Source organism: Panthera tigris, chromosome B1, assembly GCF_018350195.1.
Source record: "Panthera tigris isolate Pti1 chromosome B1, P.tigris_Pti1_mat1.1, whole genome shotgun sequence".
NCBI lineage: Eukaryota > Metazoa > Chordata > Mammalia > Carnivora > Felidae > Panthera > Panthera tigris.
The window spans coordinates 28,832,547-28,847,560 of NC_056663.1; the positions used below are offsets into that span (position 1 = coordinate 28,832,547).

Sequence of the window (15,014 nt, forward strand, 5' to 3'; positions counted from 1 at the left end):
TGAACATTTACTACCTGAAGGTTTTGGACCTTTTATTTGCATACAGTACCGTGCAAACATTTGAAACCTCACTGGTTGTTTTGTTCCTCTTTCTCTAGATGAGGATAGCTGAGAACAGGATTCTGCCTCTCACAGCAGTTGGCATGCACTTATCCCAGGCGGTGAGAGCTGGCTGCCCACTTGATTCGGAGCGAGCAGGCCTGACTCCAGAGGTTCAGAAGATTATTGCTGATGTTATCCGAAACCCTCCCATCAACTCAGGTGATCACTGTGACCCTCGTCTACAGCCTTAATGACTTGAGTCACTGAACCCAGATGAAGTAAACAAGCAATCCACTAATATTTTTCACTTCACCAGCATTAACCCTTTATGCTACTATGAAAACTTACTTTGGTAATGCTTGTTAATTGTTTTTCAAAACCAGTCTTTCTTCCCATTACCACTCAGAAGAGACTGCATCTGAGAAATTCTTGGTTTCCTTTTCGGCTTTAGAATACAACTTCCACTACCCCCAAAACAATGAACTTTCATCCTTTTCTAACTTCTGCTTCACCCCTTGAAAACAACACGTTTTTTTCCCATGTTCATTTCCCGTATTGACTTCTCACTTCCCCTTGAATCTTACAGATTCCTTGTCATTTGTTTCACTGAAGTAGCCTTCTTCTACAATTCTTATTCAATACAGTGGTCTCAGTCAGTGTGATGTTGAAGGGCTGGTCCCAGGTCTCTAGGCCCCCACGTAGAATGGTGTCCTCTTGTCACTTTGCTGCAGAACCTGAGCCGTGCTGAGACCAAGCCCCTTTGCCTGCCCTGCAGAAACTTAAAAATTATGATCTGTTTTTTACAGAATTAAAGATGAGCTACCTCAGAAGATTTTTCTCCCTACATGTGCAACCTGGCCATGTTAGAATTCAATAAATCTGATAAATATTTCCACATTCTTAGGGCAGAGCAGTAGACATACAAAAAGCCTTATCTCCAAAACTGCAATGCAAATACTTAAGTTTTTATTAACTCAGGTTCATTACCACTTGGGAACAACTAGGCAGTTCCCCCCCAAAATTTGGAAATAAGGGAAATAAGATCACCTTCTGAAAGCACAGTCAATACTATGTTAAATTGGTTAGAACAAAGATATTAAAGTCACCTTAAAAGGCAGCAATAATTCTAGGTTTGAGGAAAGCTTGACTGAAGGCCTAAAGAAAGGACACCTTCATCGCTTCCACTGATCAACTATGGAGGCAGAGGGGGAAGACAAAGACAAAGAGGCAAGTGTGGGTAGTAGTCATCTAAATTATTCCCAGAGAACTAAAATTTTTCTTTCTTTTTACCTTAAAAGATTGATTATTTATTTATTTATTTATTTATTTATTTATTTATTTACATTTCTTTCTTTCCTTTGGATAATATCTGTGCCTAGTGTGGGGCTCAAACTCACGACCCTGAGATAAAGAATCACATGCTCTCTCAATTGAGTCAGGCACCCCGAAAATATTTGTTTTAATTATACCATATGAGAGTTGTACTGCCAACTATTTCAAAAAAACAAACATGCAAGTTCTGATCCTGGCCAATGAGACTTCAAGTATATTCTTTTTTTTTTTTTTTTTTTTTTTTAATGTTTATTTATTTTTGAGACAGAGAGAGACAGAGCATGAACGGGGGAGGGTCAGAGAGAGGGAGACACAGAATCTGAAACAGGCTCCAGGCTCTGAGCTGTCAGCAAAGAGCCCTATGCGGGGCTCGAACTCACGGACCGCGAGATCATGACCTGAGCCGAAGTCGGCTGCTTAACCGACTGAGCCACCCAGGCGCCCCGAGACTTCAAGTATATTAAGGGCCTATTGATTAGTTATGCCAAGATCTTATTTGAGTATTTGAGGAAGACATTTCAGCAACTAATTCTGCTTCTATATCACTTCCTTGCCTTCTGGTTATAATTTGAGTTCTCAAGTAGATCTGTCTGTAGGGAAAGTATGCACTAGTCTTGCTAATCTGGATACTTATCTGTGTGATAATTGTGAATTCATAATTGTAAATCAGGGAATTGACAGCTCATGAGCATGGCTAATGTGGATCTGTTAAGGTTAAAGTAGGTCTCTAAATCTGAAAACCTGAGTGCTGTGTCACGGACTGTGATAAAACATCCAAGCTTACTTAGCCGTGAATCATCTTATGAGAAAGCTAGGCAGCTGTCCTGGTCACATTCCCATTGTTCCAACTCCAGCAGCCACCTACCTTGAAATTAAGGTAGAGGAAGGAAAACCGTAATTACTTTGTAGGGTTAGAACTATGATTATATCAAACCTCTCTTTCTCCAATGCAAAGTAAAATAGTATTGTAAAGGAAGTCAAAGACTCCGATGCCTTCTTGATTTTAATACTTGTGGAATTATTTTTTTCCTTTCTGTATGTATAATCTCTCAGGACTTAAAGAAGTGTTTGTCTTTTGATGAGGCTGTTGGGTAGTAGGTGGTATTCTCTGAAAGAGTTTGTGCAGTTTTTTTCCTTTTTCCTTTTTGTTTTTTTGCTTCCTGTTGACCATCGTGTTTGGTATCATTGGCTACCTTCCTTAAATCCTGAAGACTGGTGAATGTGTCAGCCTGGTCAGTGAGAGCAAAGTCTCTGGTGACTGCTGACCTGTTTCAATGTAGGCTTACCATTTCACAGCTATGTGACCTTGGGCAAATTACCCAATCTCCCCAAGCCCCAGTTTTCCTTATCTTAAAATTTTTTTAATTTTTTTTTTAATTTTGTGTGTGTGTGTGTGTGTGTGTGTGTGTGAGAGAGAGAGAGAGAGAGAGAGAGAGAGAGAGAGAGCGCGAGAGAGCAAGCAGGGTAGGGGCAGAGAGGGAGACACAGAATCCGAAGCATGCTCCAGGCTCAGAGCTGTCAGCACAGAGCCCAATGGGGGGCTCAAACTCATGAACCGCAAGATCATGACCGAAGCGGTAGCCAGATGCACTGGCAGCGCTGTGCAGAGGTACTCAAACCCATAAACTGAGAGATAATGACCTGAGCCGAGACCAAGAGTGGAATGCTTAACCGACTGAGCCACCCAGGTGTCCATTGGGCAGATATTCTTGAATGACATAAAATAGATGTTCTAATTTCGATTCATTATTGGCAGAGGGAAATGGTAGGGAAGGATTTAACATTCTAGTATTTAGCCAATTATTGACAACATCTATTTTATTTGGCTATGGTAAAGAATCCAGGTGTTCCTAATTTGCTTTACAAATCATATAGTTGTAAAATTACAGGATTTTAGACCTGGAAAGGAAATTGGAAATCATTAAATTTTCACTGTGCTAATCCAGCCCTGTTTCAGAGATACGAATTTGAGGCCTAGAGAGTTGCAGATTGTTTTAATATCATGTCAAGATTAGTGACTGAGCAAGTTTTTCTTTTTACTATACGATGATTAAGCGTACTGCCAACTATTTAAAGAAAGAAATATGCAGTTTCTAATCCTGGTGTAAGATTTGGGTTTATAAACCTCTCATTGATGGGTAAAATAAATATACTTACATATAATCAGGTTAACATATTTATATGTCTAGTATCTTTAAATATTCTCTAGTCTCCTCTACATTCTGAGTTTAGCAATTTTCATTTCTGATGTCAGACAACTGTTTAAATTAAGAAATATTAAGGGGCGCCTGGGTGGCTCAGTTGGTTAAGCGTCCGACTTCAGCTCAGGTCATGATCTCACAGTCCGTGAATTCGAGCCCCGCACCGGGCTCTGTGCTGACAGCTCAGAGCCTGGAGCCTACTTCAGATTTTGTGTGTCCCTCTCTCTCTGCCTCTACCCCACTCATGCTCGCTCTCTCTCTCTCTCTCTCTCTCTCAAAAATAAAAAAACATTTTAAAAATTAAAAAACAAAACAAAACAAAAAACATTTGTCTTGGGGCGCCTGGCTGGTTCAGCAGTTGAGTGTCCAGCTCTTGATTTCAGCTCAAGTTATTATCTTGTGGTTAGCCGGCCAGTGTCCGGCTCTATGCTGACAGAGTGGAACCTGCTTGGGATTCTTTCTCTCCCTCTCTCTCACTCTCTCTCCCCCTCCCCTGCTTGTATATGCACGTGATCTTTCTCTCTCTCTCAAAATAGATAACAACAACAACAAAAAATTTGTCTTTACCACTATATACTGAATATAGCAAATAAATTTTCATTTAGAGATTCATACTAAATTGAAATTCTACATAAAGAAAACTTTGAAATCTACTTATTAAACATTTAATTCATCTTTCTGCCTATACACTCTATGTAGGTTATACATATAATGTGAAAAAATATATTATTGTAGTTTACTTCCAAAGCCAAAATTGAGAAAGTTAGATTTTGAGAACTATGAGCTCTAAATTTTATTTCTTTGATTGTATATTTATAGTATGTAAGATAACACTTATTGAAATGTGAAATTTTACTTTTGAATTTTTGTTTTTCCTTGATACTTGATAAGAGAAATACTGTTCTCTAATCAGAGAAGACATTTTTGAATTATAAATTGTAATAAGAAATGAATATGTACATACTACATTAATGACTCAGATGCGTTATTTTCATGTTTTATTTAACTGTAGCCATATTATATAATTTGGTGTTTTAGTGAACAGGTTTGATTGGCATTTAAATTCTGCAAAATACTGAATTGAGAATTTTCTATTATTTTATTATGGCCTAATCTTATACCTGAAAACAGAGTATTTGTGAATTGAGAAATCACATATATTATTTTCATGCTGTCTTATTTGCTAAGTAGGTTTTGTCCTTGTTATTTAATATTTACAGAAGTTTTAAAACTTTTCAATGTTTTAGTTTATCCATGTTTATGTAATTTTAAGATTTTTTATGGAGTTGAAATTGTAACTATGCTTAATAAATTAGGCAAGACATTTAATGAGGTGTCTGGATAATATTTGAATAATCTCCTTCTTCCATTGTTTATGTGCATGTAACTGGAAAATTAAGGGTGGCTTCCAAGGGACCTGCCACAAAACTAGGAGTAATATGATCTCTTTTAAAGCTTTGCAGCCAGTGTTCATTATTCTCCAGTAGAAATTTTCAGCACTTACTTGCCTGTAAAGCTAGGGCAGGAGATGTGTCTTTAATGCTAGATGCCCCTTATTTGCATGTGTATGTTGTAGGATGACTTTAAGATAAAAATATTGGGGCGCCTGGGTGGCTCGGTCCGTTAAGCGTCCAACTTTGGCTCAGGTCATGATCTCATGGTCCGTGAGTTCGAGCCCCGCGTCAGGCTCTGTGCTGACAGCTTAGAGCCTGGAGCCTGTTTCAGATTCTGTGTCTCCCTCTGTCTCTGCCCCTCCCCTGTTCATGCTCTGCCTCTCTCTGTCTCAAAAATAAATCAATGTTAAGATAAAAATATTAAGGGTACTTATAGAAATGTGTAATGTGAATATAAGGATTTTCTAATTATATCTAGAAATTATATTCAAATTATAGTACAATAACTTTATACATTTATTAATCATTAACAGTGGTTTAAAACTATAAGCAAATGTTTACACATCATACTTTTATGAAAAGAAGACATTCTAATTTCAGAAACACATTGTTTCAAATGGAATAAAATGTCTCATTTTTCCTTTCAAAATAATTCATTAAATCTATGATGCCATGATAATTCAAAGTTATTGAACTATGTTTCCAAAGAATTCGCTTGTATAATGTACATTTACAATATGATGAAATTAAGGATGTATAGTTTATTTACCCAGGGCTTAAATACCCATAGAAGAAAATAAATGTAATATAATATAGTCCTGTTAGTTGGCTGGAGTACAGGAAATTTTATATGGTTTTTCTAGGGCAGCACTATCCAAAACGAAATACGATATGAATCATACATGCAATTTTATTTTTTTAATTAAAAAATTTTTTTAATTGAAGTATAGTTGACACACAGTGTTACATTAGTTTCTGATGTGCAGCGTAGAGATTCAACAAGTCTATATATTATTATTCACATGTGCAATTTTAAGTTTTCTAGTAGCCACATTAAAAAAGTAAAAGATAAAATAGAAAAGTAAAAATAAACAGATGTATGAATTCTAATTATATAATTTAATTAACTCAATGTATTAAAAATGTTACCAATTTTAGCATAAAATCAATATAAAATTATTGAGATATTTTGTTTATTTTTTGTACTATGCCTTTGAAATTGTGTATGCATTTTATATTTACAGCATGTCAATTCTGATAGTAAATTGTAATCGAAAATACTTGATCTGTATTTAGCTTTCATAAATTGACAGCTGAATAAAGTAGATGAAGATACTCAATGTGTTCCAAATGTATGTAAAATTTTTCTGATAACTGAATCAAGTATCAGTTCTCAAATTTAATTTTAAATTAAGTTTGCTTAAAATTAAGTATTGAGTTCCTTAGCCACACTAGCCACATTTCAGGTAGCTACATGTGGGTAGTGCTTATAGTATGAGATAGCACAGTTATAGAGGTAGTTTGCCAGTATGTATGAAAACATAAATGTGTTTACCCTTTGAACTAGCAATCCCACTTCTAAGAATCTAGAAATCTGGAAAAATAAATGTAATGTAATGTTCATTGGAAAAAAAAAATTTTTTTTGAAAGAAAACCTGAAGACCTGAAAGGGAGCTCAGACACAGACTTCTCAGCCATTAAGAAATTAATGAAGTAGTAAAATAGGCCAAATTTCTGTGGTGTTTGGATGGTATAATGGCCAAAGGGCAAGTAGAATTTTAGTTGGTTGATAGATTTGGCAGTCACATTGCTAATTTTATTACATTTAGAGTTAATCTTATCTTTCCAAGTTTAAAAAAAAAATTTTTTTTAATGTGTATTTATTTTTGAGAAAGAGAAAGAGCGAGAGAGGGTGTGAGTAGGGGAGGGGCAGAGAGAGAGAGAGGGAGACACAGAATCCAAAGCAGGCTCCAGGCTCTGAGCTGTCAGCACAGAGCTTGATGCGGGGCTCCCAACTCACAAACCACGAGATCATGACCAAGGAGCCAAAGTTGGACGTTCAACCGACTGAGACATCCAGGTGCCCCTTATCTTTCCAAGTTTTTGATTAGAATCAGTTTCACATTTTAAAACTTTAAAGTTAGAAAGAGTAGAGGCTAAATCATTGATACCCCATGGTCTTAGTTTCCATTAGCTGTGTAACCTTTTCTCTTCCTGTTGCGTTTTTTTGTAGCTGCAGTGTTTTTTTTTGTTTTGTTTGTTTAAGTCCAAGACTAGCAAGATAAGATCTTTGAAAGGAGAATATAAACCTTGAAAAGTGGAATAATTGAAAGACCACCTTTTCAGGGTGGCATTGTGAATTTGAATTGGGTGTCAGAAATGTTTTATACTAGTTTTATAATTACATGAAGATGAGTGAATAGATTCTAAGCTGCTTAGTTTTAAGCTACTTCTAGAACATTTCACATGAATGTGATGTTGGAAGTGTTTGAAACGTAAGTAGTGGTCTGTGGGAGATTGCTAAATAATTTGTAAAAGGTGTGAAGACACAACACGCAGTTGAATCGGTTCTGTTGAGTTACAAAAATCAAAAATTCCTTGTTATTTCTTTCTCAGAAAACTCAGTTACTATGCATTTTAAATAGTGTGTTTTGTTATGCTACACTATCTATTGAAAGGATCTTTTTTTTATTAGCATTTTATTTACAAGTGTGATTACCTTCTATCTTAAGAATAAGTCATTTTCATGGGGCACCTGGGTGGCTCAGTTGGTTAAGTATCCGACTTTGGCTTAAGTCATGATCTCATGGTCCGTGGGTTCAAGCCTTGTGTTGGGCTTTGTGCTGACAGCTCGAAGCCTGGAGCCTGCTTCAGATTCTGTGTCTCCCTCTCTCTGCTCCTCCCCCACTCGCACTCTTTCTCTCTCTCAAAAAATAAACATAAAAAAAATTTTAAGAATAAGTCATTTTCAAAAATGATTGTAATTGATATTTGGAATTTGAAGCATAATTCCTTTAGAAACAGTTCTGTAGATAGTGGTTTCTCAGAGCACCTCACAAAAAGCAGTTTGAAACATAATTTATATGAATTCGCTGGCATTGACCTGACTTTGAGTCTTGGAGGCAAGGGCTAATTGCAGGTGGTGCACGGGTGAGGGGAGGACACATTTTACTTAATTTCTGTTTGTAGGGCTGTAGGCATTTGAAAGAGGAACATTTTCTTTGGACACCCTCCTCCCTGCTTTCTACAAAATATTTCACTATTTTCAGCTCAAAGCTTTCTAAAATGTTCTGTGTAATTTATTTTTAAATCTTATTTTTTCATCCTTTACAGATATAAATAAAATCAAACTTATTAGAGCATTGGTTCCTAAAAACATTGACACATACCTTATCCATATGGCAATTGAGATCCTGGAAAAAGATGATGACAACAGACGGTTAGACCAGCTTTCCTGTGATTCCACCAGAAAGAGATGTTTCCCCAACTCTGAAGAGAGCTGTTCAAGTTCTAAGAGAAGCAAGGAAGAAGTAGGTGCTAATACCAAGGTGTTAATTATATGTAGAATTTTCATACAGTGTCAGTTCAATTTGCATATTCTAATACTAGAATGCTATATTTTTTAAATGTATAAATTCTGATGTAAGGTTACTTTTTAATCTGTGCTTTATTTCTTTTGTTTTTCATAAATCTTATTTGAGGAAAGTGATTTTTTAAATGACAGAAAAAGGGACATGTAGCTCATCTATTTAGCTTTTTGTGTGGATTATCAGCTTAAATTTTACGTCTACCTCATCCTGGCTATATGTAGCCTGACAATTCTCTTTCTTTCATAGACATAGTTAATATTGGCTTTGAGCATTTGGCAGTTTATGTAGTTAATGAAAAGGAAAACAAATTTTGTTACAAATACCCCCCAAAATCAGTGTGTCTGTCATTCTGTCATTCATCATGCTTTGTTCCTGTTATACTGAATCTTTCAGGCACAGGAGTAATTGTTGTACATGGTCCTGAGTATATCCCAGCATACTTTTTGCATGATCAGAGAAAGACCATGAGTTTAGTATTATTTTAGATGGTATATTTATTAAAATTAAATGCTTTGGAAATTATTGCTCTGCGTGTTGGATGAGATGACTGTTCTTTGGTAATGATTCTATTAAATGATTGAATAATTTGAAAATTTAACCTTCAGTATCTTCTAGCTGAAATTATATGACTACATGATAAAAGTTGTGAAAACTAATAATTAACTAGAAAGCATAGTAGTAGGTGGTTGCTAATATTTATGGTAGGGCATTAGGGATTCCATTTCAGTTCTAAGGTAGTCCTTGTGGGATTTCCAGCAGTTAAACTCCTTTTCTCAATAGTTTAAAAATGAGAGGAACTGGTGTTTTTAAATTCTGTACTTCAGTTAGGTTTGCATTTAGACATGTCCTAGATAACCTAATGAAATTGGATTAAATTGGACTTCTTTTCATTATTTACACAATTGAGCTAGCTATAAGAAGGACATAAAAGAGAATATATGTTGGGATGGTGGTAGTGAAATTTGGCTTCTGTTTCCCAGCCTTTTATTTCTGAAATCTATACCAAGTGCCTAAAAGCTTAATTTTTATATTTTATTTTATTAAAAAAAAAATTTTAACATTTATTCCTTTTTGAGAGACAGAGCATGAGCAGGGGAGGGGCAGAGAAAGGGGGGTAGACACAGAATCTGAAGGAGGCTCCAGGCTCTGAGCTGTCAGCACAGAGCCTGATGCATGGCTCAAGCCCACTGAGCTCAAGCTCACTGTCAAGATCATCACCTGAGCCAAGATGCTTAATCAACTGAGCCACCCAGGCACCCCTAAACCCTTAAATTTTTACCAACTTCTACCTATCAGTAAAGGAAAAGGTCTAACTTGTTATTTTTTCCTGATTATCGGTACACATTTATGTGAAATACTGTATTTAATAACATACTAGCATTTGGCTTTTCCCTTATCGAAATAGCATCAGATGCCGACAACAGAGTGGGGAGATTTGGGGGGACTGGGTGAATGGGTGGAAGTCATGCTGAACCTACTGGATGTAGTCTTCTCCCCCCACCCCCATTTAGAGGAACAAGGTTATTGGGTCTAGGAGGTGGATTAAGAGAGGAGTGAGCCAGCCAAAGTATTTTTCTTTCAACCTCCTCCCAAGTACGGAAAGTATTCTACCCTGAATACTGTAGAGCTGGTTTCACGTGTTTCCTATGTGAACAGTCATCTTTTCTGCTAACCTGGATTGTATCTCTTAGTCTATTTCATCATAAGATTATGAGTCTTCTAATACATAATAATGTGAAAACAAATTCTTTGTATTAGTTGATGCGTTGTAGTTTTACATGTGTTGTGGTTGCTGTAGAAGTTCAATCGTGCCTGTGTTTAATGAAGGAAAATTAATTATGTCCTGATAATTGGCAGTTCTGATCCAACATATGTAGGTACACAGTGGGTTCTTTAAATACATCTTTTTTAAATTTTTTTAATTTCTGGAAAGTTTTCTTAAATATTACTTTTTAGTATTTGTCCCACTGCTTTATATTTCTTCTTCAGGGACTCATACTGTGTCTATATTGGATCTTCTTTGCCTAGCTGCATTAGTTATCACTTCTCATGACTTCTTTCTAGTTCTTCATTTCTCTTTAAAATTTTCTTCTTTTTCCCCTTCTATATCTTTGGGCAGAATCTGTTATGTTTATGGCTATGTTCCTCGTAGTTTAATGTTCACTTCTATACACTTTTTTCTTTTGCTTCTAATTCTTCACTGAACTTCCCTCCTTTTTGAATTTTTCTGATTTTGTTTTATGACGTTCTTTCATGTTCTGAGTAAGCTTCTTCATGTTTTTCAGCTCATTTTGAGAGGTTACAGTTTTATTCTGTATCTCAGCAAGTCTTCTGGTGTCAAATTTGACCTTAATACCTTCCTATTGTTCATTTTCATGTGAAAGTAGTTTTCCTGTACTGTCAAAAGAAGGCGTGTTTCGAGATAGTTTTTCCAAGCTTACAGGGCACTCTCTTCTGTTATTTTGTGTAACATTCAAAATATGGAAACTTAGTTTATGAGATATACTCCTCTGCTACTCTTCCCTTTGTCTCTCTATTACTTGTCCTGCTTGATTTGATTGTATCCCAGGGGTTCTCATAGAAGACAGCATTAGCTGGTCAGGAGTGTCTGCAGGAAGCCATGACTCTACCACTGTAGACTCCTTTTAGTCACTTGCGGTTGGGTTGGGCAGGAGCCCTCGCATTTTCAGATGTTGTTTTCACATTAATCTACCATGGTTTCTGATGACTACCTGTGGGCTACTTTGGGGTTCTTCTCTTCTCAGGTACCTCACTGCTTGCCTCTGCTTTCTCTCCTACACAAGTGGTACTGTGCAGGCCTTATGGCTGTTGGTTTGTCCTCATGCACTATAGTTTGGATTTCCTTGGAATACCTTTAAACTTAGTTTCATTGTAAGTGTAGATGATGAGTTTTTGGTTTTGCTCTTCATTTTGTTTTAATGGTGGCATTCAGAGAGATTAAAAAACGATGCTGCTGCTTCCACCATCTTCCCAGAACCCTCTCCCCCAAATCACTTTTTCCTTCTCATTTTTCTTCACTGCCTAAGAAAGACTATATGTGATATTTCCTGCCCTGCCACTAAGTTTCACTATAAATTAAAATGTACAATATTATTTACGTACTATTTTGAGATACTCAGAAAAATGCCTTATGAGTGATATCATTATTGTGAAAATTCAGTACTTCAGAAAAATTAGAATTTTCTTAAGCTTTCTTTTTTTTTAGGCATAGATTTTGTTTTCTCTTTTTTGTTAAGAAAATAGTGCATGCTGTTAACTGTTTTGTATTCTATAACAATTCTTAAAGTTGATAGAAAACAACCTTGTGATTTTTCACTGAAAGATAAAAGTCACAGAATTTCACAAAGACTAACTTCTTGGAATCAGCCAATCAGCAATTCAAAAATAGATTTATTTACAGATTCTCATTCATAGGTAAAATTGTGAATAGAACATATATATTTCTGTTTGCTTACACATGTATGTGCACATATAATCAACAAATGAGTTACTGCTTTGTATTCTCAACTTAATAATATTTCTTAATAGAATTTGGAATATAAAAAAGATATAAATTCCCCCTAAAATGTTATTATAATTGCTGGGAATTTTAGTTGTCTACTGCCTAAAGGAAGTAGTCACTGAAAGGCATTGTTTCTGTTAGGTGACTTACTTCTCATAATTTAAGTCTCTCCAGATACTTATTGTTGAGACTCAAAAGATGCCCTCAGTGTAAGTAAGCGTTTTCCTTCTTTCTCAGTGAAACAAGATCATTATTGTAATTGTATGGTAAATGTTGAAGATTGTATTTCATAGAAATGTTATAGAAGATAAAACACTTTTCAGTGATTTTAGCTACTAATTAATGAATGCCAAGAATAAATAAGAATGTGTTTTGATATCGTGCATTTATTCTCATTTAACTTTTCTAAGTAATCCCGTGATGTTATGTACTGTTATTCTCATTTTCTATGTGAAGAAATTGAGGTGTAACTAACATTCATAAGGTCATACATTTAGCAAATGACTCAGTTAGAACTCCAACCTAGTCTGTCTTGTTTCAAAATCCCTGTTTATTCCATGATTTTTGGCTGCAAGACTTAGGGTTTTTTTCTCTGCTCTGTTACTATTCAGATGTCATGCTCTCTTTTACTTTTTGGTGTTGTTATAATCTTAACTGATTTCCTTTTTCCAACACACACAGGCATTCAAACTGTAATTGTAAGCAAAGTAGGCTTCAGAGGATTGTGATGTTAAGATCTTATGGGAAGAAAAAATATCTCTGGATCAGTTTTCTCTCTGCCCAAATGCCTTTTGTCTGTGCCACTTTATATCCCTAATATTTATTATTTTTGAGTCAAATATAGTGTCATACTGTAGATATAAATCTAATCTGTTCTCCTGGGCTTCTCTTCCTTGTGAGGAAATGGGTACCCAGGGGAAAATTTGCTATCTCAGCCTCTTTTTTTCCTTTAGCTTTTGCTAAAGGGTGAACAACTCTTTCTTTTCCATTGAATGTCTTTAATCAAGCTGAAATAGCTAGTAGTTTTTACCTTTTCTAAATTCATGGTTTCACAGTTTTCTGTTAAGGATATTTTACTTTTTTTCCCCACCCTTAAATATTTTGAAACCATTTTTAAAAATTTTTTAATTTTTTAATTTTTCAAAAACACTTTTAATGTTTATTTATTTTTGACAGAGAGGCAGAATACGAGCAGGGGAGGGGCAGAGAGAGGGGGAGACACAAATCTGAAGCAGGCTCCAGGCCTGATGTGGGGCTCGAACTCACGAGCTGTGAGATGACCTGAGCTGAAGTCAGACACTTAACTGACTGAGCCACCCAGGCATCCCTTTGAAACCATTTTGAAACATAGAAAACATAATAAAACATAACAAGTAATTGATGAACAATATATAGGTAGAGTTTTCATTCTTGAAATTAAATAAATTATGCTTTTTACCTTAAGGTAACAGACACATTATACCTTAGATGAGCTCACCTTATCGTAAATCTTTCACAGAGTTCAATAACTAAACCAATTCTGCTAGACTCCAAGGTATACTCCTGTCAGACTGATTTTTTTGTCATGTCAGTGTGAGGCTCTGTGGTCAAACTGAGATAACACTAATTAATACCATTTTAGGCTTATGGGACATAACTTAAAATTGTTTTATCTTTTTCAAGTGCAGATCATAAGGACACAGCCACTGCCTTTGGGTTCTTAAAATTTTTTTTTCAGGGACTTTTTGACTTAGGGTTCTGAGGCTTCATTTGGTGTACAAATAAATCCCCTAAAATTGTTAGAAGTGGATCTCCAGTTTTTAGCAGATTCTCCAAAGAGTCTTTGAGCCAAAAAACAAAAATTGTTTTCATTTATTCACTGGCTGTTTTTTGAGTATCTATTACGTTTTGGCAACTCTGCAAGGTGTCGGTGGTTGCTGAAACCACTCTGTAGTCAGTCTGCCATTGGAGACATAGAAATATATTTTTTCAAATGCTTAATGTGATTTTGTGTGTGTGTGTGTGTGTGTGTGTGTGCGCGCGCACACACATGTGCACACACGCCCAAGCAGATGCCTTCCTCAGAACATTAAATTAACCATGTTGGTCAACCTAGAGCAAATATACATGAGACATAAATCTGAAATAATACCCAGTTCTTTCCTTCTCAAATGTGTTAAGTGCCTAAGAATAAAAAACAAGATGGCAGGCATTTGCCTAAAGAGATGATACAGTGATTTTGTCTCTGTTTTCTTTATTTACTTTTCATCCAGAAATAAATCCTGTAGCTCTCACTATTTTGTTTTACTCAGCAAGGGAAGGGTGGTGGGTGTATATTCATTCAGTAACCTGTTACTTTTTACAACTGATATACATTTTCAATATTATAAATATGTCTTTTTCTCTTTCTTTCCTATAGATTTCACTTGTAACCTCAATGAGAAAATTACCTGAGTGGTTTGCCAAAGAAAATGAGACTTCAGCTGAGACCAGCAAGCAATCAATGGCCAAAACAAAAAAGAGAGGTCTTTTTAGTTAAATTGGTGATTGCCAGAGGAATTATGTGTGTCTTGCTGTATTGTAAGAGGGGATTTTGTTTGATTTCTGAAAATAGCAGGGGCCAAAATTTCAGTTTAAAAATTATTCTAATCTCTAAAGTAAAACTCACCTATTTGTTGAACAGCTGGCATCTCCTTGTACAGTTACTTGAGTCTTCCGAGAGCCTGAGTGAGTACATCATAGAATAGAGTAATAGTTTCCTTTAAGATTGCTTTAAGAAACTCTTGTTACTGCTCAGTTTTCTAATCTCTTTATTTCAACAGTATATTTGGAAATTTTAAGGAGTGGTGATTTGATATAAATAACAGATTGGTAGTTGTGTGGTGATTGTGTGTGTGATATAAATTCTTCATATATTACCAAAATTCATTCTTGTGAATTAAGGAAGCATAGT

The 15,014-nt window shown here is 35.6% G+C and overlaps 1 protein-coding gene across 6 annotated transcripts in view; it reads left to right on the forward strand.

Annotated features, from left to right (window-relative positions):
* The window catches only part of WRN (WRN RecQ like helicase), a 149,859-nt gene extending 135,116 nt beyond the window's left edge, over nucleotides 1-14,743 (forward strand). For all 6 annotated transcript variants that reach the window (XM_042983152.1, XM_042983154.1, XM_042983153.1 and 3 more), the window contains 3 exons: nucleotides 99-261; nucleotides 8,303-8,499; nucleotides 14,481-14,743. In XM_042983152.1, the coding sequence (XP_042839086.1) occupies nucleotides 99-261; nucleotides 8,303-8,499; nucleotides 14,481-14,600 (480 nt within the window). In that variant the 3' untranslated portion in view covers nucleotides 14,601-14,743. The remainder of the gene's footprint in view (nucleotides 1-98; nucleotides 262-8,302; nucleotides 8,500-14,480) is intronic.
* Nucleotides 14,744-15,014: the final 271 nt, after the last annotated feature.